The 25906-nt window shown below is 38.7% G+C and overlaps 1 protein-coding gene across 1 annotated transcript in view; it reads left to right on the top strand.

Moving 5' to 3' along the window:
* Positions 1-21908, top strand: part of TMEM39A (transmembrane protein 39A) — a 30341-nt gene extending 8433 nt beyond the window's left edge. The window contains exons 3-9 of the mRNA XM_007449131.1: positions 1911-2133; positions 7428-7511; positions 9544-9698; positions 15424-15772; positions 16554-16741; positions 18726-18846; positions 21430-21908. Of these exons, the coding sequence (XP_007449193.1) occupies positions 1911-2133; positions 7428-7511; positions 9544-9698; positions 15424-15772; positions 16554-16741; positions 18726-18846; positions 21430-21663 (1354 nt within the window). The 3' untranslated portion in view covers positions 21664-21908. The remainder of the gene's footprint in view (positions 1-1910; positions 2134-7427; positions 7512-9543; positions 9699-15423; positions 15773-16553; positions 16742-18725; positions 18847-21429) is intronic.
* The last annotated feature ends 3998 nt before the right edge of the window (positions 21909-25906 follow it).

Here is a 25906-nt window from a genome sequence, read left to right as displayed (position 1 = left end):
CGGGCCTCTCACTGTTGTGGCCTCTCCCGTTGCAGAGCACAGGCTCCAGACACGCAGGCTCAGCAGCCCTGGCTCATGGGCCCAGCCGCTCCGCAGCACATGGGATCTTCCCGGACCGGGGCATGAACCCGTGTCCCCTGCATCAGCAGGCAGACTCTCAACCATTGCACCACCAGGGAAGCCCTCTGCCATGGTATTCTTAACTGTTCAGAATGAGCAGAGTTCATATTCCCATGAGTCACTTAAAGTACTGTAAATGTCACATACTAATGGTAGAATTCTATATTTGAAAATTTTAGAGTAGAATGGTAACACTAATATTGTTCCTTCTCTAAAATCTTCTTTGAAAATAACCAAACCAAGCCTCTTTTCCTTGTTCTGTTAGCAATAGTAGACCCTTAGATCTCTATTCACAGGCATATAAACAATGGGAAATTTTATTCCTTACCCTCATCTTGTCATTTTATTTATTTATTTATTTGGCTGCTCCGGGTCTTAGTTGCGGCACACAGTATCTTCGTTGCTGCATGTGGGATCTTTAGTTGCAGCATGCAGGATCTTTTAGGTGCGTCATGCGGGTTCTAGTTCCTTGACTAGGTATTGAACCTGGGCCCCCTGCATTGGGAGTGTGGAGTCTTTACCACTGGACCACCAAGGAAGTCCCTCATCTTATCATTTTAGATAGCCCAGCTATTTGTGACTTACAAAAGCGCTTAGAAGAAAGAACAAGAAGAAGATAGGGATTACAATCTCTACATTTTAATTTGTGTTTTAAGAGATCTCCCTCTTTTTAGTGACTGTATTGGTCTGCTGTCTCCTCAACCTAAAGGTATGTATTTACAGTGAACTAGGAAAAGTACTGTCTCTGTCCTTAAGATTATGATCTGATAGACAAAAAGATGTATGCAAAAAAATTATACAACAGTATGAAAAAAAACTGTATAACAGTATGAAAAGTGCAATAAAGGCAGAGTTTAGGTATAATGGTGACACAGAGGAGAGAAGAATCAGTTTTGATTGTGTGAGTCAGAGTAAGCTTTTAGAGGATATGTTTGATCATTTTAAAAGTCTTGAAGGATTTTGTCTGTAAATGTGTATGTGAAGCTTTAAGGAAGGTGATTGTGGAGGGCATTGCTGGTGAAAAGAATGATGTATACAAAGGAATAGCATTTATATTCACAGATAGCAAATAGCATGGGTAGTATATAGGGTGCATGTGGAGGAGTGATAAGAGATGAGAGTAGTCTGTTAAACAGAGGGCCTCATAGGACAGACTAAACAGTTGTGGATATTATGCTGTTAGTGGAGAGCCACTAAAGAGTTTTAGGCAAGAGAGTCCACTATCAGTTTCACTTTAGAAAGATCTTTGAAGGCAGGTTGGAGGATTTGGTCAAAGTAGAGTTGAATTAAGAGGGATTACCTCAGTAGTTCAAGTGAAAAATGGTAACTCCTTGAACTTAGGCAGTGGGTTTAGAGAGGAGAGTGCAGTTTGGAAGAAGATTTATAAAGTGGAGTAGGTATGATTTAGAGAAGAAAATTCCTAATATGACTCCCAGGTTTCTGATTTGGGCAGCTAACTGGGTGGGCCATGGACTAGGGTCAGGATTGTAAGAGGAGAACCACAGAGATGTCCAGTAGACAACTTGATATCATGGGTCTAAAATGCAGCAGTGAGCTTTTTGGAGAGAAATTTTAGTTTTCAGCATGTAGGAGATAATGGAAGCCATGACCATGTATTACATTACAGAGAGAGAGTGTACAGAGGAGAAAGAGACGAGCAAAAGGTCCCAGAATAGAGTCTTGAGGAAGGCCAGCAGTTAAAGTAGGTGAAGACGGAAGCAGAACCTCTTTGTGCTCTTTGACACTGAAAGGTGTCACCATTTGAATTAACCATAATTTTCTCTTTTTAGGAATGGTAGTGCTATTGGCCTTCCGGTCCCACCTATCACAGCCTTAATCACCCCAGGTCCTGTTCGTCATTGCCAAATTCCTGATTTGCCTGTGGATGGGAGCCTGCTCTTTGAATTTCTCTTTTTCATCTACTTGCTGGTTGCTCTGTTCATTCAGTACATCAACATCTATAAAACAGTGTGGTGGTATCCTTATAATCATCCTGCCTCTTGTACTTCATTGGTAAGTCTTAACAGGCCTTTAAGTTCTTCATGTTACCTAGCCAAGAAACTAGTAGGAAAACTTACGTGTAGAAATTATTTTTCTTGGAATAAAATGTTTTTATATTAAAGCGCAGATTACCTTCAGAATATAATGTCATAAGATTGTTAAATATCTGGCTTTGGTCCATAACCAGAAGTAGTAAAAATATAAATGAAAATGCAGAAAACATTTAAGTAATTTATTATAAACATATCACAGAAGGGTTTTGATATTTAGCTTTATGTACACCACGTTAAATTTGTTGAAAGTTTAAGGTGAAAGTATGATTATATTCGAGGAACTTTACCCTTTTGATGGCTATATGAGGATAATGATAGCTTCTGTAACAAATAAACCGCAAATTGTATAATGCCTCAAACATGTAACAGTCTGAGGCAGTTGTCCTGGTTGGCAAGAGTAGCACACTTCCATTGGCAGGGGACCCAGGCCGATGGAGACTCTGCCATCTTCTAGCATGTGGCCTCCAAGGTGGCTGTGGTCTGTCCCTGTTCTCCAGAAAGGGGAAAGAATGTAGGGAAGCATAAAGGAGAATTTCTTATAGGCCAGGCTCACGTCATTTTCACAAGTACCCACTCCTAACTGTAAGGGAGGTTGGACAATATAGTACCTTAGCTGGGTTCATTGTTACCCTGAATAAAATTGGGTTCTGTTACCAAAATAAAATGAGATAAGAACTAGCCATCTCTGCTGAAGTACATCAGCAGTTATAACTCTTTCCAGTTATTTAGTGTGCTGTGGTAATCTTGATGCTCAGAGGGTTCTCCACAGAAGGGTATATAAAATAACAGTTCAGGATAGTCAGGTGACCTAGTAGGTAAGTGGTCAGCAATGGCATATTTGGATGGATAATGGAGATATGCTCTAGGAGAAAGAAGATTATTGTCCTGGGTAGATTGTATGTGTCTGACACTTATAAATGATTAGAAAACCTCCCTGGCCTGGTGAACATAGAAAGGAAATGTGGACCAAAATATTCAAGATAGTATGAGAAGGGAATAAACATTTTTATTTTAAATCCTTCTTTGGCCATGGTATTGTAAAATGAGGTTGGATTAGATGATCTTTAAGGCTTCTTCCAGCTGTATAGTTTTGGTTTTTTTTACATCTTTATTGGAGCATGATTGGTTTACAATGGTGTGTTAGTTTCTGCTTTATAACAAAGTGAATCAGTTATACATATACATATGTTCCCATATCTCTTCCCTCTTGCGTCTCCCTCCCTCCCACCCTCCCTATCCCACCCCTCTGGGTGGTAATAAAGCACCGAGCTGATCTCCCTGTGCTATGTGGCTGCTTCCCACTAGCTATCTATTTGACACTTGGTAGTGTATATATGTCCATGCCACTCTCTCACTTTGTCGCAGCTTACCCTTCCCCCTCCCCGTGTCCTCAAGTCCATTCTCTAGTAGGTCTGCGTCTTTATTCCCGTCTTGCCCCTAGTTTCTTCCTGACCTTTTTTTTTTTAGATTCCATATATATGTGTTAGCATACGGTATTTGTTTTTCTCTTTCTGACTTACTTCACTCTGTATGACAGTCTCTAGGTCCATCCACCTCACTACAAATAACTCAGTTTCGTTCCTTTTTATGGCTGAGTAATATTCCATTGCATATATGTGCCACGTCTTCTTTATCCATTCATCTGTTGATGGACACTTCGGTTGCTTCCATGTCCTGGCTATTGTAAATACATCTGCAATGAACATTTTGGTACATGACTCTTTGAATTATGGTTTTCTCAGGGTATATGCCCAGTAGTGGGATTGCTGGGTCATATGGTAGTTCTATTTGTAGTTTTTTGAGGAACCTCCATACTGTTCTCCATAGTGGCTGTACCAATTCACATTCCCACCAGCAGTGCAAGAGTGTTCCCTTTTCTCCACACCCTCTCCAGCATTTATTGTTTCTAGATTTTTTGATGATGGCCATCAGCTGTATAGTTTTATAAGTAAATACCTCAGTATCTTAACAGTGACATTGGCAAATACTTGCTAAAATATTTACTATGTTATTTGCAAGTATTATCTCATTTATTCTTTCTAAACACAGGTAGGTACTACTCTAAGACCCCCATTTTATAAGTGAGAAATATAAGACCTAGAAGTTATGAAACTGGCTTAAAATCACATGTGACAAAGTGAACACTCAAATTCAGACCTATCTGCTATGCTTTACTTCCTGTATTTATTCTGTGTTTACTCCATGAGTACCATTGGTTAGTTCTGTTATACTGTTTTCACTTTGACATCCCATGGAAACTTCTCACTTACTGAATTTTAAGGTAATCAAAGAGCTCTTTTCCCAGTCAGCCATTTCTGACAGGAGTTCTTGTGAAAGTCCCTTATAAATGTTGCCTTGAAATGGAGGGAGCCAGTGCTGCTATGGCTGCTGACTCCAGAATTATGCTTCCTTTGCCTGACTCATACCACCAAAAATGGGTGCCTTTTACCCTGACCCTCTCCCCACTTTACTCAGTTTATGTGATTGGCAGACATTAAATCAAATCTAGTAACTTTAGTTACAGGAAAGTTCGGACGTGTAGTTTTTAGCTTTCCAGTCTCTACAGTAGAAGAAGACACACTTAAAGGAGGTTACCATGTGGACTGGCTAACTTATCTGCCACACATAATCCTTGATCACACAAAGCTTAAAATTTAATTGTGGAGCTAAGAGTAACATATGTTGAATAGCAAATAAGATTTTAGCCCATGAATATAAGGGCCTGCATCAGTGAGCTGTTAAAGATGAATGGGCTGCTACAGACCTAATTGCTTCCCACCACTGAAGGTATTCAAGCATGGCAGGTGGCAGCTTGACTGGGATGGTCGCCAAGGGACTTATGTCTTAACTAGTGGTTTGTCTCTTTTAAGTTTTCTTCTGTTAGGCATGCCTGACTCAGAAATTTGTCAGATTTATATATATGGTTTTTCTTTTTCATTTTCAAGATCTTAATAATTATCAAAAAGAAAATGTGGGCACCTGAATATGTTAAGTTTCATTCTAGCTATCAAATAATTAGCTGAGTGAGTCTTAACCCTAAGAAACATAAAAGCTAAAAGTGGTGTAGTAAGTTATTCAGAATATTCAGGAGTGGAGCACTTTGATGAATCAAATATTCTGGTTTATAAAGAGTTAATCATAAGTAGATTACTAGTTTTCAATGATTTAGAATATAACAAAATTTGCTTAACAATGAGGTACATTAGGCACTTAAATTTTTCAATATAAAAACTGTCTTAGATGGATTGGTGATACATAAGACCCCCCAGACATTAGCTAGGGGCTGTAGTGTATTTGCTTCCATTATTTTGAAGGAGTAGGATGAGCAGGGAGGAGTCTCAAAACTAAGAGGGGATAAGTAATTGTTAGAATCCAAACACTTGAAGAGAGACAGGGAAAAGGAAATGGTCTGAGGAATGGTAAGCCACTCTCTTGATAATCTGACTGCTTTACCTTTAAAATGTATCCCAAATCTGGCTACTCCATCGCTACTGACCCTGTTCAATCGATCATGTTTTCTCATCTTAATTGAAAGCAATAGCTTCTTAACTGATCTTTACCCAATACAGTATATTTTCCACACAGCAATCAGCGTGATAATTTTAAAATACAAATAGAATCATGGCACCCTTTGCCTAAAACACTCTTATGACTTTCCCATAGGAAAAAATATATAAACTCAATCTTTTATTGCTCATTACCTCATTCCAGCCTTCTTGCTGATTTTCAGACATACCAGGCATATATTTCCCTGCCTTAGAGCCTGTGTGATTACTTTTTCCTCTGCCAGGAGCTCTCTGCCCCCAGATCTTGTCATGGCTTGTGCTTTTTTGTCATTCAGCTGTCAGCCCAAGTGCCACTTTCTAAGAGATATCCTCCCTAAGCACCAATTTAAATTGGTTCTGCACTTCTCTTCCCAGTCATTATTGTTTTATTTCTTACCAGCAGCATAACTATTTGAAATGCTTTTGCTTGTTAGTTTGTTTATTGTCATTGCCCTCCCCCCTTAAGCAACTTTATTAAAGATGTGGGTTTAACTGCTGTAACAGCATGTCTAAAACAGAACAGATGCTTATTTCCCTATTGTATAAAAAGTAGGTAGGTGATATAAGGCTAGTGTGGCAACTCTTCGTATCTGTTGCTCTGCCACCTGCAATGTGCTTCTTTCAGACACCATGGTCCAAAGGCTCCAGCTCCTGTCATCACATGCACCTGGCAGGAAGGAGGAAAGGAGAAAGAGACAGCTCTTTCCTTTAAGGGCATGGCTTGGAAGTCACACACATGCCTTTCCCTCATGTCTCTTAGCCGCAAGTAGTTATTGCAAGGGAGGCTGAGAAATGAACCTTTAGTCAGCTAGGAGTCAGTGTCCAGTTAAATTTTGTGATGGCAGAAGAAACAACTAGTAATCTCTGCCATCCCCTTTCTCTCACACTGCAGTAAAAAGTAAGATCCAGGAGAGCAGGAATCTTGTCTATCATTCTTCAGCATTGTATCCTCAGTATTTGGAAGACTACATGGCACGCTGTGGGTGTCTAGTTCATATTTATTGAATAAGTTGAGAAATTCTCGAAGGAGGACTGTGGAAACTTACAGACCTTCTGACCATCAAAATGAAAATACATTCCAACTTTTTTTTTGCTATTGACTTTTCATTTTGTTTATTATCACAGTTATATATACAGACTTAGAACTAGAAGGAACCATACACAGCATCTAGGTAATGCTATCATTTTATAGGAGGAAGAGATCAAATATAAGACATGTTTTTAAATCAAGTTAAGGGGAAAGACTGAATGTATTGATGTATCAGTGAGTAGGGAGTTTAGATTAGTAGATGCCCATTTAGATTAATATAAGCTTTCATAAAGAGAGACCAACAACAGTAACTCTTGAAGCCTGGGAATTTAAATTTGACACTCATTATAAATATGGCATTTTAGATAATTATTCTTGCCATAATTCTGCAGGTTATCACTTGTTAACCCAAAACTGTAATCTTTTCCTTCTAATACAGTAAACTTGCAAAAAAGAAGGTTACATTCCAGATAGTTTAAAATAGTGTTTGAAAAGTTAAAGCAATTTGTCATGAAAGAAGTAGAAGGTAGGTAGTCTCTTCAAGGTCCCTCAAATTCCTGTGGTCTGTAAGTGTAAGATGATATAGGACAGTCTTTTGAGGGGGCAAACCTCTTCATGTAGTAGTTCCAACTGGATACACATATTTCTTTCTGATACAGTTATTTGTTTCTCTTATAGAATTTTCATCTCATTGATTACCACCTGGCAGCATTCATCACAGTAATGCTTGCGAGGAGGCTTGTATGGGCCCTCATCTCGGAGGTAACAGCTCATTCACTGTATTCTATCATTTGTAGCTAGAGCTAGTTAGAGGTTGAAAATGTGAAATGTCCAAGTATAATTTGAATGCAATTATAAATTAATTTCTTTACTCTTACGTGAATTGTGCTAGTTGTTTTTAAAAGGTTTTCTTACAGTATATTTAAAATTCAAGTGTGATATACTAATTCAACTGTTAGAAATCTCATTTGCCCAATAGGAGCTTAGTTCTAGCTTCTGAGTTCTCCAGTACAATCTTTCTAATTTTGATAGTTGCAGTAAAAATAGGATGGATTTTAGGTAACTATTGTTAAGAAGAGTTGTATGTATGTAAATAAAAAGTTGCATCTAAAACATTGTTTCAAGTAAAATTCACTTGAAATTATTTATGTACCATTTGTGGAGTTGCTAGCAAGAGACATTTGTTTGAGTTTACTAAAACTTAGAATTTAAAAATGACAGCACCCACACTTGCATAGGACTAATCTTGACCCTCCCTAGGTTAGGATCTCCTGTTATTTACTCTCCAGTAGCAACATACTCTTTTCCTCGTCACACGCATCCCAGTGTCACCGGGGCAGCAGAGCTTGAATGTATTCATCATTTTTGCCTTATTCCAAACCCCAAGCTCTTGTGCTACCTATATGTGACAGATACTACACAAGGTCCTGGGAATACAGTGGCAACCAAGACAAATAAGACCTCTTTTTGAGGTCCTTATGATATCTTTATGAGGCTGCCCAACCAAGAAAGACAAATATTAAACTTAAATTTATTACTAATCCTAAACATTTGAGAATGGAGGCAATGGAGTAATTCCGGTGGCTTAAATGCCTTCCCTTTGACTTTGGCACATGAGGTACATTGGCATGAGGTATGTATCAGGGGAGTGATATGCAACTCTTTGTCCTGCTGGGCTGAGAACAGCTTGAGCCTACTCTACAGTTTAAGGCCCAGGCCGTAGTATTAATTCAGCTGCTTCTTTGCATTTATAAGTAACTACACAAATAGTATATATTGTGTATATATTATATATGCTATGTAGTATGTTGGGTGAACTAAGAAATGGATATATAGGAGGGACCTGAAAAACTCCTTCTCCTTTCCCATGTGCTGTTGACTCCAGAAAATTGTTTTTCTGAGTTCGGACACTGCTATTTTAGAGGTTATAAGAATCTGTCATTTTCCCCTGCATTTCACTCATTCCTTCCTAGTTCAGTTTGAAAGAAAATGACATTGCAGAGCTTCATGTTTAGACAAGTATGTTTTCTTACTATATTTAATCAGTTTTAAAGATCTGGGATTAAAGAAGAATATTTGAACAGCTGTGATGTAAAGAACTAGAAGTAATGATCATGCATTATTTTCATATTTGCAAAAGTCAAAAAAGAAACATTTATTTATATAGGGATTTGTCAAAGAAAATCTGATTATTTTTTGAAGTTTCAGTAATTTATTAAACATTAATTCAGCAAACAGATTGGGGGGAGGATTCAAGGAAAAATAGAAACACTGTTGCTGCTGTTGAGGCCATGGCAGTCTAGTCCAGAGTCAGATAAATTAGTGGCTCACTATCTTTATGTATATAAAACTCACTCGTTGGTTTGTTACAATGCAGGTTCCTTGACTTGTGATTTTTGTTCCCTATATCTGGTGGTGAAAGTCAGTAGGAATTTGCATGTTCAGTAAGCAGCCCCAGTAACTCTGATGAGTGTGGTTCATGGAACATACTTTGAGAAGCCCCAGTGTAAATAAATTAGACGATATCATAAGAACTTAAAGGAGGTCTTTGTGAGGGACTATGGGAATTCAAGGAGGAAACAGCTAACTGTCCCTGGAGAGATCGAATCTTCAAGAATGAGGAAGATAAGGTGGGATGGGCAGTTCTTCTTCTTTCGTTCGTTCCTTCCTTTTTTTCTTTTTTGTTTCCCCACAGTTTACCTTCCACTAAATCTACTAAGTTCTTACTGGAGTCACATTGCTTTTGAATAAAGTCACTTATAAGCTTTTCTTTTTGGTGCTTCCAAACTTACAGGCCACTAAGGCGGGTGCAGCATCAATGATTCACTACATGGTTCTCATATCAGCTCGCTTGGTGCTACTTACTTTGTGTGGATGGGTACTTTGTTGGACCCTGGTCAATCTCTTCCGAAGCCATTCAGTCCTCAATCTCCTTTTCCTTGGCTACCCGTGAGTACTCCAGTTTTACTGTTTTATTAGTAAGTCTTAAGAAATTATTTGGGTCGTGCAAATGATAGTATAAAAGGGAGGGAAATGAAATTCTTCAATATAAAGCAGGAGTCCAGAAAATTGGAAAAATCAGTGGTTAGAGTGACCATATAACTTATTTTCTAAACTGGGATACAGCTGGGACAATAGACATAAACTAAGATTATCCCCAAGAGGTATGGCTCTCCTACCAATGAAGAATATTTTCATTAGCTCTGTCCACCAAATAAAATTCACATACAATAAAATTCACAAATCTTGTGTACATATGCTGAGTTTTGATAAATGCATATATCTGTGTAGCTCAAAACCTCATCCCAGTATGGAACATCACCATTACTCCAGAAGTTCTTTCATGTCCCTTTCCAGTCAAACCCAAACCCCTGTCTCCCAGAGGCAACAGTGTTTTGATTTTTTTTTCCACCATAGATTAGTTTGCCAATTCTAGAATTTCATATAAATGGAATTGTACAGTATGTACACTTTCAAGCTGTCTTTGACTCAGCATGTTGTTTTTGAGATTTGTCTGTGTGGTTGCATGTATCAGTAATATTTCACTGTATGAATATACCACAGTTTGTTTATTCTCCTATTGTTGGACAGCTGGGTTGTTTCGTTTTTGACTGCTATTAAAAAGAAACTGTTATGTACATTCTTAATACAAGTCTTTTTTTGCAAAGATACCTTTTCATTCTCTTGGGAGAAATATGTAGGAGTGGCACTGCTAGGCCACAAGGTAGGAGTATGTTTAGTCTTATAAGAATCTACCTGACTTTTTCCCAAAGAAGTGATACCATTTTATTCTTTCAGCAATTCTATAAGAGTCTGGTTGCTACACATTTTTGCCAGCATTTGAGGTTTTCCATTTAAAAACTTTTAGCCGTTCTGATGGTTGTGTAGTGGTATATTATTGTACATATTAGCTTATTAAACTATATTGCATAGTTTTAACTTGTTCACATTGGCTAAAAACTTCTTTGTTAGATGTTAACAGATAGCTATCATTTATTAAGCTCTTATTAAGTGTTAAGTGTTGGGCTAGGTGGTGCTTATAAACATCACCTCATGAAATCATCACAATGACCCAGGAGGTAGTATATTTAGTCTGCTATAACAGATCCAAAATGCTTATGGCTTTAAAAAGTTAGAAGCTCATTCCTCTCTCCTGTATAGTGTGTATTTCAGTTATCTCGGATAGTTGTGATAGCTCCATGGTGTCAGAACTCAAGCTTCTGCTATCTTTTTGCTCCACCCTGCCTAGCAGGATAGATTGTAAGGGAGGCTGGAAAATTAAGTCTTTAGCAGGGCAGCTGTATCTCAACTAAAAATTCTGTTGCTATGATCCCCATACTGGGCATTAGTCACCTCACTGTGGTCAGGGTAGGTAGACCTTTGTGCTCTCCTATCCCCTGGAGTGAAGCATTAATAGGCTGAGCACTTAGGTGTTGTCCTTCTCTTCCATCAACTGGCTAAGACAGGACCTAACCACCTTTGACCATGGAGATCCAGGCTGGGTTCTGCTGGTGGCTCACAGAGGTTTGCACCTTCTTTGGTGGCATTGTCTCATGTCATGCTCGGGATGGATTTTTCTAGCTCCAGTTCACCCTTTTTGGAAACTGTCTCAGTTTGCTCTGCTCTATGCCATAATAAAGACTATTATTTAAGCCCGCTTTCATCTTGGTTTTTGTTCACTGTTGGACTGATGTTGAGAGCCATGTTGAACTGTCCGGATGAAGAGGAACAGGTTTTGTGAGTGTTGCAAACTTTGTGTACCTCAGTGGGGATAGTATCATGGCAGAGAATAGTGTTCACTCCAGTTGTGGTCTAATTTGCATTGTTGTCCAAGGCCTCCCAGGGTAGACTGCAGAGCTCTGTGGGACTAATGTTAAGTCCTGGATGTCGGAATTTTTGATGGGTTCAGAGGTCACCCTGAGATGAGGACAGTTGTGAGAACCACCAGTGATTTTGGAGCTGCATGAGAGTGGAAGTTGTGTAGTCCAGGCATGTGATTTTTAGGACCCAGGCAGAGTTCCTGGATAACTCAAGTGGAAACACCTTTCATTGCTCACCAGTCTTCATTGCTACTGCAACAGAATCCCTCCCATGTACAAGGAGAGGTGATGGAGTTAACCTGTGGTTGGCAGAGTTCTACTGAAAAGGAGATTCAGAAAAGAGATTCAGATTTTTATGTGAAGCCAATTTCTATTAAAACTTAATTGAGCTGTATAGTTGGTATGCATTGAAATGAACATACCTAAAATGTACAGCTTGGTAGGTTTTAATACTTGTAAAGCCACGGATTCATCGTCATAATAACAAACATACAACACCAATATCTGCCTTCTGACATGTCTCCCAGGCCTCCCAGGCAACTACAGTTGATTTACTTTTTTTCCCACTCAATTAGTGTTTTCCAGACTGTTAATATCATTGGCATCTTAATGTTTACTTTTGTATTTGTCTTTTTCTTTCATGATGCATAATTATTTTGAGAATCATCTAAGTTGCAGGTATAAGTAGTTCATTTTCTTCCTGAAAAATAACAGAAGGGGTTTTGTGGTTTGTTTCCAGTTTGGCCACGACAGATAAACTAACTATGAACATGTGCATAAAAGTCTTCATATGAATATATGGTTTCATATTCTAAAATGAATAACTGTACCCTTATGCATTCCTGTCAACAGTATGGAATCATTCCAGTTCCCCTGTAGTCCTCACCAGTATTTGATTGGTATGGTCAGTAGTTAAAATATTGGCTGTTTTAAAGTGTGTAGAGGTATCTCACTGTAGTCTGATTGCATTTCCCTAATGATTCATAATGTTGAACATTTTTATTGTGTTCATTTGCCAGGTGTATGTCTTCTTTGATAAAATGCCTGTTCTTTATAACTGAGAAGACAAAAGAAATGTGTTGGAACTTCACTTTTCTTGACTTTGCTGGGTGGAATAAGTGTTTCTGCTATTCACACAAACAAAAAAATTCTGTTGCTATGGAAGAAACAGGGGAACAGTAGCTATTGGCAGACAATTAGCAATCTTTGCCATAGGCAAAGACAGATTAAGTGGTTAAAAAATTTTCCCACGGTTAGACAATTAATGAGAAAGACTCAGGCCTTTTTGATTCAGAGCCCTTGTCTTAACCATTACTCTAAATTCAGTAGTTCTCAAAATGTGGTTCCCAGAACAGCAGCATCAGCATCACCTGGAAATTTGTTAGAAATAGAAATTCTCAGAATCTACCCCAAACTGGAGCAGAAACTCTAGAAAGTATGGCGCAGGATTTGTCTTTTAACAAGCCTGCTAGATGATTCTGATGCTAGCTCAAGTTTGAGAATCATTGCTCTATACTGTTTATGGTGCTGCAGTGTAAGCATGAATTTATATGGGTAGTGACAGTATAAAATAAAGGCATACTCAGAGATTGTGTGGTCAAGGATGGCAGGAAGAGTCTTTCTATTGGTTGTACTCTGTTAGGTTCTAATTAAATTCCTTAAACTATTACTTAAGGCACTCATCAACTCAATTCATACAGAGTGAATTTTCTTTGTTATAAACATTATTTTTCATGATTCAGATTTCTTATAAGGTATGTATTTTACATCAATTGTTTCTGTATTTCTAGATTAATATTTCAGCTGTTTGAGTTGGAAACAAATGATTTAGTTATTCTATTTATCAACAATAGCTGGTTGAATCGTTTAGAAGGTTAACTCTATCTAACTTGAAAGGCTTATTATGGATATATCGAGGAATATTTTGGCCAGACTGAAGAGGATTACCATCATCAAATGGCTAGCAAACATTTTCATTTTTTTAGATATGTAAATAAGCTTTATTCTTGGAGGCTCTCCACATCCCTATAAAACAATGAAATAAGCATGTAATTTAAACAAGTTTTATGTCTAAATATTTACTAACCCTTTTTAAAATTCATGAATCATTTTCTTTACCTTACAAAGCTCTCCATGCTCTAAGCCTTTGATGTTACCCTGTATCAGTTATCTATTGACATATGATGCTGTAACGAACATCCACAGAGCCATGGTAGCATACCACACTATGTATTTACTGTGTATGTGTTGGGATCAGCTGGAAGTCAGGAGACTCTCTTGATCTTAGCTGGATTCAGTCACATATGTGGGATTGACCAGCTGTCAGTTTAGGCAACTAGGACAGCTAAGCTCTGTTCCATGAGTCTCTCATGCTCTGGCAGGCTAGCCTGGACATGGTCACATGAAATTGAGAGTGGCAAGCTCATTTCAAGCTTATGATCCTAGCATGGTACTTCTGCATTTACCCACTCCCATCCTACTACTCCAGGGCACATTCACAGTGGATCCCAGAGCTGCTGCTAACCATCCTCTTAACTTAGCAAGAAGCTCATCCTTTCTCCCTCTATAGAGAACTATGAACAAGTGACGTTTGTTAATTTTTTTAAATAAAATTTATAACTAAATATCTTTTTATTTGCTATTTTTAATATCTAAATTTATGTCAGTGAAATGATCATTTTATTTATTGGGTTGGCCAAAAAGTTCATTCTGGTTTTTCGCAAGATGGCATGGAAAAAATGCGAACGAACTTTCTGGCCAACCCAATACAATACATACCTATACGTACCTACGTTACAATGTGGAAGTTACTTAATGAGGACTTGGGAAAGTGTTTAAAATTTTTTTAAGGAACGAAAGTTGGAGCAACTATAAGAAGTTATGAAAAGTCTCACAAATTTTCAGTCCTTTAGCCAAGTAATTTTACTTGTAAAAATTTATTTATTGTACTTTTAGAATTGTTTTCATTAATCCGTCAAGTGTTTATTTAGTGCCCAGTATGTTTCAGCCACTATTCTAAGCGTCAAGGTTATAGCAGTGAACTAATAAGCAGACTAAAATCTCTGGCTCTTGGAGCTTACATTGTAGTGAGGGGAGGATAGACCAAAGGGAAAAAACCCAAAATAAAAAACATGTAAAATATATGGAGTGGTAAGATCAGTGGAGAAAAATAACCAGGCAAGAGGAACTAGGAGTGCCTGTGGAAGTATGGTGGGTGATGTGGTGGTGGGGTACGCAGGGGAGCCCCCTCACTAAGAAGAGGAAACTTGAAGGGCAAGCCATTCAAAAAATACCAGGTGTACACAAAAATCTGTGTGGGAAGTTACTTATCCCAATGGTATTTATAGTAGTGGAAAGTAAGAAACAGCCTGAGTTTCTAACAAGAGAGAAATAGGTAAGTTATGATATAGCTACATGAGAATACTATAGTACCTTTAGAATTGTTGCAGAAAAATATTTAACGCCATGAGAAAAAGCGCAATATATACATGCTACATAATCACACACCCAAAGTTAAAACAGCAGTATACAAAACAGTTTATACTGTATGAGGCTAAACATATAAAAGAAAAAGTATAAAGTCTGTGCACCCAACTGTAAAAATTATAAAAATGATTATTTCCGGGTAATTTCTATTGTCGTGATTTTTTTGTAGTTTCCTATTCTACAGTGAATATATATTGCCTTTGTGGGAAGAAATTAAAGAGCTTCCCAGATAATGAATTTACCGTCAGCAAAGTCCCTATTGTATTACGTTCACTCTGATGAATCATGACTATTTTACTAACACAGTTATATGATGTGATCTTAGGTGCCTTCTGTGGTTTCATTTTCATACTCCCTTTTTTCTACAGGTTTGGTGTTTATGTTCCTCTCTGCTGTTTCCACCAAGATAGTAGAGCTCATCTTCTTCTTGCAGACTATAACTACATGGTTCAGCACCAGGTGGTAGAGGAGAGTGCCTCGACTGTGGGTGGCTTGGCCAAGTCCAAAGACTTCCTCTCCTTATTGCTGGAGTCTCTAAAAGAACAGTTTAATAATGCCACACCCATCCCCAGCCACAGCTGCCCCCTGTCTCCAGACCTCATTCGCAATGAAGTAGAATGTCTGAAAGCAGATTTCAACCACAGAATCAAGGAAGTTCTCTTCAACTCTCTCTTCAGTGCCTACTATGTTGCATTTCTCCCCCTGTGTTTTGTGAAGGTAAGTGGTTACTTGCTTTTATGTGCTTCCTGGATATGTGTGTGAATGACATAAACTGGGTATTTCTTATTTAATCCCCCTTTTCTCTGTCTCCCCTTTGGCAGCCTGGATGGTGGAGTTCGGCTGCATCTGGAGTGCACTAATACCTGGTTGGTGGATAGATATTTCCATATCTGTGATGCACCCGTGGTGGTCCCCTCTTTTTTTCTTTTCTTTTCTTTTCTTTCTTCTTTTTTTTTAAGATTTTTTTTTTTTCCACCCAGTTTCTGGGGAGGATAAACTTGTACTTAGAATCCGTATGTGGTAGCTTAAGAGGACTGAGGTTTCAGTAAAATTCAGCCTACCATGGTTGATCTTATCATGGTTATCAGGAGTTTCCTTGAATTTAATCTAACCTTTAAACTTTACTTTAGTAGAAAAGAAAAATGGTCTGGATGTCACTTGGGCCCAAAATCTTTTGGGTCATTTCAGTGCCCTTCCTTCACCCATTGAGAAGCATATCTGCAGCTGGAGTGGTCATTCACAGAGAGCAGTCACTTCTAGAAAGGAAGCACTTAAAGTATAATCGCCTCTCCCTCCCAACCCTAACTCATACAGCCAGAAAGTCAGGTTGAAGGATTTTGGAGGACTCTGCTCTTGAACTTTCTACACAGACAGGAGGACAACAAATGCATGGGTGACTCAGAGTGGCATTTGTCTGCAGGGTGTATGTACATGCACCATCCCTGCCTTCTTGCTCACCAGTACGTGGATCATTTCTCTCTCTTCTGATCTCTTCCAGAGTACCCAGTACTATGACATGCGCTGGTCATGTGAGCACCTCATTATGGTGTGGATCAATGCTTTTGTCATGCTCACCACACAACTGCTGCCATCCAAATACTGTGATTTGCTACATAAATCAGCTGCTCACCTGGGCAAGTGGCAGAAGCTTGAACATGGGTCCTACAGCAATGCTCCACAGCACATGTAAGTAGGTTAGAGGATAAAACCATTTAACATCTTTTTACATGCTGCTGATCATGTTTATTTGCTTTGTATGTCATTCTTGTTCTTGGCTTTGAACACTTAATTTTTAGTTTTTGTCTACGTGGGTGCTTATCATCCCTCTAAACTGAACGCAGGGGATATTAACTCATTTCCACCACCATCCCCAGTCCCTCCTTAAATGCCTCCTACCTTTCAACTACCCAGTCACTCTAGAATGTGTAATTTATTTCCCAAGCTATAATCTTGGAGTTTTCTTTTCAGTCCTAACCCTTTGCCCAAATTCAAAGAGTCATGGCATATTTTTAATTTTCTTTAGAAGACTGTGAGATTCATCTTCTCATCTTCATTGCCACAGCTGAATAGCTGCTAGATAATTGTCTTATACTTAGGCAGCTGGAATTTGCTTCTCTCATGTTTTCTTTCTAATAAATGTAAATTTGTTCTAGTGATTTTCCTAGCCCGCATTTTATTTGTTTATCTATTTTTGCTTTTTGGGTTTTTTGTTTGTTTTGTTGTTGTTGTTTTAGCCTGCATCTTTAATTGTGTTTTTCTTTTCTTCCTAAACTCACTAATGAATGTTGCCCTGCTTTTCCTAAATTTGAATGAAAACTGTCCCTAAGTGAGTTCTTTCTGAGTATTCCTCTCATTGTGTCCCCCTATTAGCCATTTCTCTGCATGATGCCTATGGTCCAGAATGACTGACTTTAGAACCCTTTTATTCACTTGCTTCTGAGCCTTTCATCATGCCTGTCTCTCAGACCTGGACCATCTTCATCTTCCTTTTATAATTTGAACATTTCACAAATTTCATCACCTAGAAATTCTTTCCTAATTAAGTGGGACAGATTGAGGTGACATTCCCTTCCCCCTTCCCCTCAGAGTGCTCCCTTCAATTATTTGCCTTGATGTCTGATACAGATTAGCACAGGCCTTCAAGCCCAGGAACTGAAAGAGATTGGGCCAGGCTGAAAAGAAACCCGACTGTGGGCAAAGGACAAATTTCAATAAAAATTGAAAATACAATCCACAGTACTAGTACTGTACATCTTCAGGCTCCTGATGGCACATGGCCATGAGGTGTATCATCATTTTAATGCTGGTAAGTGTGAGCAAGGCCGACGGAACATTTTCTGAACTGGGAAAGCTTCAGGGTGCTAGAATTTTTTTTTCTTTAACATATTTAAAATGCTCTCCCAGTTCTTACCCTAGGAAACTAACCTTTCCAAAATCAGGAAGAGATGAATTAACTTAGATTTTTAAAAAAGCTTAACCTGAAGATCCCCATCCCCACCCCAACTCCATTACGTTGGGGCTGGAAGGAGTGAAGCTTCTTCCATAACTTCTTTTCCCTAGAGAAACCTCTATAAAAAAAAACCAAGAAAGTGGTAAAAAGAAAAGTCTGTGTGTCGGTACCTTGTGTGTCTCTGTGTTCTTCTGTATAGCTTCTCACATATATGAAGCATTTGAAGTGTGTGATAAATGAATAGATTTTCTGTAGCTTTTTGGGATGTAATTCTGCAGTAAATGTCATGCTAGTTTGATAATGTGTGAATTTCTCCACTACTCTTATTACCATCCACTCTCTCTTCTTGTTTGTTCCCTCTAGCATTTCCACCAATAGACTCTGCTCACTTGGGATTGAGGTGACAGTCCACCTGCTTACACTGGATTTTCTGCCTCATAGATGCCTTCCTTCATATTTATTTCTGCTTGTTCTCCTAAGCCTCTTAAGTCCTTTGACACTGAGTTAACTTTGCAGTTTCTCTCTACTATATAGCAATGAAGTTATAATAAATCCTTTTTGACTGCTTCCAGTTTGACCGTGGAATTACTGTATTTTCAGAATTCAGGCAGATGAAGCCTTGAATACTTAATCCTTTCCATAGAAATATAGCTGGCCTTGCCAGACACTGTCTTATCTGTAATTGCCAATAGGCTAACATTGCATTTCTTTCTCCCTTAGTTGGTCAGAAAATACAATATGGCCTCAAGGGGTGCTGGTGCGACACAGCAGGTGCTTATATAGAGCCATGGGGCCTTACAACGTGGCAGTGCCTTCAGACGTATCCCATGCCCGCTTTTATGCAAGTACAGCTTATTTCTTTTCAAACATAAGCTTAGGAGTAAGTGCTAGGAGGTTACTCTGTGTGTAAGCATCTAGCACAGTGTGTAGCACATACTAGGAAATTAAGGCAGGTTAATTATTTTACTACTATAATGGCCTCTGTCCTTTGGAAATATCTTCTGAAAGGCAGATTGAAGGTGAAATACGTATATCTCAATTTTAATAGCTTGACTGATTTCTCTAGTTACATTGGAATTTGTTGAGTCTAGTATTACTTGAAACAAGTACACAATTATTTAAGACTTCCATTTTTCATCTTACAACTTATTTGTAGTAGTTTGGTTTAGTGGTGTCCTTATTATAATATATCTGTGTATCCTTAAGCAATATTTAATATAGTAATAATGTGATGGTTTTATTTTTTGGTATTTGTCTTATATATCATCTCCTTAAAATACTTTGACTTCCCCTTTGAAACTCAGGCAAATGCCATGATCTGTGGCCTTTTACCTTCTCTTGGATTAAAAGGAAAAAAGGCTTAAAAGTTTAAAAGGAAAAAGCAGTAGACACCCACTAAATCCAGCTTCTGTTCCATTTGAATTTACACCTTGGGTTATGTTCTATTTGATCTTTCACTTTTCCAGAAATTCTGGCTCTAGGAGGCAAAAGTATTTACTTATAAGAGAAAGGCCAGCTGATTGATGAGAGAGGGGAAAAGAAGGTACATGCAGGGAACTGTTTTTAGTAAAAATGTACATAGTGCAGTGCATTGCCTTTGAATGGAGATCATATTCTGAAAAAGAATTGGAGATTTTATTTATTTTTTAGATGCTTGAATCCCTTTCTCCCTCCCATCACTCCCTCCATCCCTCCCAGTTCCTTATGAGGGTACTTGGATTTCCTGGTTCTGCGGGTGTATGCTACTAAGGGCCTTTTAATTAAATACTGGAAACTTGCATCAGGGTAGGATGCTTATAAATAACATGGTAGGATAGGGCGGGGCAAGGAGAAAGGCCTTTGAATGAGGGAAATACCATAATCTCCTAGACTCCTGTGGGATTGCCTTAAAATGGAGGAGTGGACTTAGGTTACAAGTACATAAGCATTTGGTTTCTACACAGAATATTGAATTCAGCCAGCTGAGTTCCACAGGCCATTAAGGACATCTGTTGGCTCTTGCAGTCCCCTGGAAACCTACAGTAACCAGATAGTTTATTAAAATTTTCTGCTTGAAATATAAGTATTTTCCTTGCTAGTGTTCGACAGCTGAAGAATCAGGTGGAATCCATAGAAGAAAGATTAAGGAAATTAACTTATTACAGATTTTGCGTGACCAAAGTAAATCAGTGCTTCTCAAAGTGGTGGTTGGAAGAGTCAGAATCTCTGAAGGATCCTAGGAATTTGCAGCATTTGCATATTTGGAAATGATTCTTAGGCACACTGTTTAAGAACACTCACTTAAAATGTGCCTATTACCTGTAGCTCTGGCTGTCCTCACATTTTTACTCATTCAGTTTATAGCTTACCTGCACATTTAATTATAATTGTTATAATTGCCACAGAATCTGAAATTGCCTAATTTTTTTTTAGAATGTTAATTCTGAGCCAATTTTATACATGATTACTGGAGATCATGTAATAAAACCCAGGTTAAACATGTTCTTCCTCCCGCAGAAGGATCCTGAGAACCCAGTTACCTTTCAGAGCTGTCATGATGATTTGGTTTTATTCTCAGATACTAGTCCTGAAGTCTAAATTATTCTTTTAGATCTGATATACTACCATTATCACAGTTTGCAATCTTTGACCTCTATCTTCCTATTCATAATACATTTTTATTAGTCAACCAGGATTTAGCCTCTTAGACTGAAGAATTTGGTGGGAATGAAAACAGGTCTGTTTTTAGCCAAACTCTAATTCTGACTAATTTTTCCTTCCTTCCTCATTGTTCTGTCTTTGTTCACCCTACTTTTCAATATCCAGAAAAGCTGAACAACATAAAACAGACAGCATGGTGGGTAACAGTTTAAGAAAAAAATTAAGGAATTACTGTATTGATATTTCAACTTATATTACCACTGCTCCCTGCAGACTTGTCTAGTGTAGGTGTTTATGTCTTAGACCAGCCCACAAACTAACAGTGATTTTTGTATTTTTAAGCGGTTACATTTCAAGTGGTTATGAGTTACCTACATATAATATCCTCAATTTTTGTCTCTTGACTTGAGAGTCTAAAATATTTCCCATTTGGTCCTTTATCCAGCCCCTGTCTTAAATAAATAAATATACTTTTGGTTATCTCAAATAAAATATATATCTAAGATAAAATCTAGGAAAAATTTTTGAGGCAGAATTCTTTTGGATATAATCCCTTTTCATGTCTCAGGGGCGTTGAAATAAAATGTATTTCATTATTACTTGAGCAAAAAAGAAAGGGTTTGGGTCTCTATAGCAAGAAATAGGCTGATTGATATTCAATAAGCAGATCTGCTTGTTAGTGCACATAGGAGCCTGTAAATGTGAAATGATTTTAGAAGAAAAATGTGAGAATAACTGCAGTCTTTTCTATGAAATAACATTTTGCTTTTTAACTTCCTTACAGTTCCTGTTTCATCGTCCATTAAGGCTGTTAAATCTGCTTATCCTTATTGAGGGCAGTGTTGTCTTCTACCAGCTCTATTCCTTGCTGCGGTCAGAGAAGTGGAACCATACACTTTCCATGGCTCTCATCCTCTTCTGCAACTACTATGTTTTATTTAAGCTCCTCCGGGACAGAATAGTATTAGGCAGGGCATACTCCTATCCACTCAATAATTATGAACTCAAGGCAAACTAAGCTGCCTCTCAACAATGAGGGAGAACTCAGATAAAAATATTTTCATACGTTCTATTTTTTTCTTGCGATTTTTATAAATATTTAAGATATTTTATATTTTGTATACTATTATGTTTTGAAAGGTGGGGAGGGCAAGGGACATTAAATGTATCCATAAACAAGATGATGTGATCATTCATGTGTTAGTATATCTGAATAATATACAGAGGAGAGGTGTGCCTCTCCAGTAGAGAGATTGATTTGTTTGTATGGCTTTGGAATAACTTATTCACTTATGAACACATCTCATGTATCACTTGACACAGTACCTTTTGTGTGTCTACTTTCCTTCTAGTCTTTTTCATTATCTTTAGTCCTTAGCTGGCCTTATTGCTACAGAAAGAGAGAGATCAGTGGAGTTGCCTGACAGCACTCATTGTCTTTTTTTTTCTGATTGGCAGATAGTATTGGAATGCATGGGGCAAAAGTGGGTTTTCGTCCTGGTGGGGTTCTCTTTGCTGCCTACTGGGAGGAAGCATTTCTAAGGTAGGAACTCAGCGTTCTATCTGCCGTATGACATTTAAATATACTTTTGTGTAAGCTCTTACCCTGAAACAGGATATTGTTCTCATTTTCCCTGTTCTTTCACTTCTTTTGCTTGTAAAGATTTTCCTTTTATTGTTAGCTGTTTTGAAAGAATATTTTTTTGGACAGAATAGAGTGCCCAAACTTATGAAGGAGCTGGTGTGTGACTAGATCAGTTGGAGAAGATGAGCACAGATTCCCTGGGCTGGGGTCTGGGCAGGTTGAAGACACCAAGTAACTGGAGGAATGGATGCAGTCTAGCAGCAACTCTGCTACAGTGGCATGTTTAGAGTAACCAGCAGAAGTGAAATATGAGAATTTACTTTTTTGTCCTCAGGTAGTTTGATCTGTGTGTGTTTTGAATTTCATACTCCAGAACCTTCATGTCTGTGAGCATTAACCCCTTTCAGTCCATTTTCTTGAGAGGTGATATACTTAGTCAGTTGATGTCACTTGTCATCTGAATTTCTGAGGCCTTGTCTTGAGAGCCTGAAATATATTCTCATGTGTTTTCTATGCTCACTTTGGCTTTTTTACACTGAAACACAATATGGCTTATGAAGTAAAAAAAAAAAAAAAATCACATAATTCATAAACTGGCTCTGAAAACAGTTCTTGCAGAAGAGTTCCCAACAGGTTTTCAGCAAAGGCAGCATTGTGAGGAGTAGGTGTGTGTACAGCTACCCAAGGTGAGTGCTATGTGTAACCATTGTTTCCTTAAATATTTTCATGCATACACTTTTTTTTTTTAAGTTACATAATTTGGCAGTCAATCTGAGTGTATTCAGTCATTCAACAAATACGTGTTGGCCACCAGGCACTATTTTATGCACTGGGGATATAGCAGTGAGTGAGAAAAGCAAAGGCCCTACCTCACAGAGCTTACCATGTGGGGGGCGGGGGGTGCAAAATATGCTGTAAACAAACATATATAATTTAATGTCTCCTGGTAGTAGCAATAGGTGTGGTAAAGCGAAAATTAAAAACAGAGCAAGGAAATAGAAAGTGCTAGGAATGGCATTGCTAGAAGGCATCTTTTTTTTTTTTTTTTTTTTTTTTTGCGGTACGCGGGCCTCTCACTGTCGTGGCCTCTCCCGTTGCGGAGCACAGGTTGCAGACGCGCAGGCTCAGCGGCCATGGCTCGTGGGCCCAGCCGCTCCGCGGCATGTGGGATCTTCCCGGACCAGGGCACGAACCCGTGTCTCCTGCATCGGCAGGCGGACTCTCAACCACTGCGCCACCAGGGAAGCCCGGCACCTTTTTTTTAAAAATAAATTTATTTATTTATTTTTGGCTGTGCTGGGTCTTCGTTGCTGCGCCTGGGTTTTCTCTAGTTGCGGCGAGCGGGGGCTACTCTTTGCTGCGGTGCGTGGGCTTCTCATTGCAGTGTGGCTTCTCTTGTTGCAGAGCACAGGCTCTAGGCATGCAGGCTTCAGTAGTTGTGGCTCACAGGCTCTAGAGCACAGGCTCAGCAGATGTGGTGCATGGGTTTAATTGCTCTGCGGCATGTGGGATCTTCCTGGACCAGGGCTCGAACCCATATCCCCTGCATTGGCAGGCGGATTCTTAACCATTTGCGCCACCAGGGAAGTCCCTAGAAGGTATCTTCGAGGAGATGATTTTTGAGCAAAGATCAGATGAAGCAAGACTGAGGAGAATTCCATGTTACAGTAACAGCAAAGTGAGTGCCCTCAGGTGGGAATAATTTTGGTACATTGGAAAAATAACAAGATAACCAGTGTGTTGGTTGTTTTTGTTAAGTGGTTCAGCCTAAATATGGTGGTTCTTGAGTGGGGGAAGGTGGGAAAGCTGCCATCTCAATATTCTTTCCTTAGGGTCTTGAAGATATGCTTCTTTTGACTAATATTTTGGTGAGATTACTTGACAGCTAAGAGCAAAATGGGTGGCCTGGGCATAAAGATGTCTCATCACGATGGCCCCAGATTGGTTCTGTCATTGAAAAGTAGCCCAGATAACTGGGCTAATAATAGACTAGTCTCTTATTAGAGATAATAGACTAGTCTTGAAAGCTGACATGATTCCCCCTTCTGGTTTGACCTGTTTGGGCCATATTCTAAAGAAGTAGCACAGGAGGACCAGATGCCAACCTGGCCAAACAAATGAGTGAATATAATAAATGAAAATTAATTTTGACTAAAGGAATGGCAAAATGCCCCCCTTCTCCTTCCAGATATGACAGCATCAGGGAGATAAAACCCTTCAGTTCATCATGCTTCTACTCATTTTAGCTGACATTTGTAGGTGCCACATTCAGATGGGGGAGAGAAGAATTACTAGTTACCTGTGTATCCTATTAGGGATCATGTGATATAAAGGACACCATCTTTGTTTAGTGATAGGGGGAGATGCATGCCCATTAAAGAATGGCCTTTTTTTGTAATTTTTAAATATTGGGAAATGGTGTGTGGAAAAAATGGTATAGCAAAAGATCAATTAGGTGAACTTGGGATATTGGAAAAGGAAAGAAGATGCTTGACCAGTTGTCTGGGTGGCTTAAGGTGAGTAAATGTATCAGAGTAGAGGAGGGTAGTTCACAGGCATTATTAGCATGATGGAAACATTCCTCAATATCCTGTTTACTCTGATTCCATGTTTTATTCCCTAAGCTGCTTTCCCTCCCCTCCGTATCAATTACCTCCACACCACCCCTCTCATTTCTATTTACTGAGCAATTACTATGTGCTAGATACTGCTGAGTGCCAGAGATACTCATGTTCAGAGTGCATTTACTAGAAGGCAAAAAAGTAAATCAATAATTATAACACATATGTGCTCAGTCAAGGAAGTATATGCAAGAGACAGAATTAATGCAGGAAAATGATCAACTTTGCTGGGAAGCTGCAGTGTCAGGGAATGCCTCACTGTAACACACATGATGCATTTTGAAGCAGCACTAGTTTACCACAGAGATGAGAGAGGGAGGGAGGGCTCATGCAGTGTGAACAGAAGAGGCAAAAACTCGCATAGATTTGCACTAAGTTTTTAACCAGTAGTTCAATAATGCTAAAGAGCTAGGCAAGGAATAGATTACAGAGGGACTCGAGTTCCACATTAAGTGGTTTGGATTTTTATTATCTTGTAGGTCACAGATTGTCAAAGGAGTGATCCTTGGGCACTGCATCAGATCTACTAAGTCAGAATCTTGAGGGTGAAGCCCAGTAATACATACTTTGCACAAGCACTTCAGGTAATTCTTAAGTGGACAGAAGGCTGGGGACTTTTGTAGACAGAAGCTATCTAATGAGAGATTAGATTTTAAGCCGAGGACTTAACGATGACCCAAAGAGTTCTCAGGTCAAGGGTTCTGGAAGTGTAATTTTTGGACCAGCAGCATTGGCATCACCTAACTTGGAACTTGTTAGAAATGGGAATTTTCAAGCCCTAACCCAAACATAACAGTCAGAAACTCTGGATGAATACCTAGGTCTGTTTGAACACACACTCCAGGGGATTTTGATGAGAACCACTATCCTGTATTAGAAAACTTTGGCAATATGTAGGATAGGTTTGGAGAATGGGAGGATGTGAGACTTAAAGCAGGGAGACCAATTAGCCAACTATTTAAAAAGTCCATGTAAGAGAAAATGGGAAAAGTGGGGGTGGGGTGTCACCACTGTGTGATAGAAAAAGCCACGGACATGAATAAGAATGTAGGGAA

Source organism: Lipotes vexillifer, unplaced genomic scaffold (genome assembly GCF_000442215.2).
Source record: "Lipotes vexillifer unplaced genomic scaffold, Lipotes_vexillifer_v1.1 scaffold999, whole genome shotgun sequence".
Classification (NCBI taxonomy): Eukaryota; Metazoa; Chordata; class Mammalia; order Artiodactyla; family Lipotidae; genus Lipotes; species Lipotes vexillifer.
Note: the sequence above shows the minus strand (reverse complement) of the source record. Positions and strands in the feature narration are given on the sequence as shown.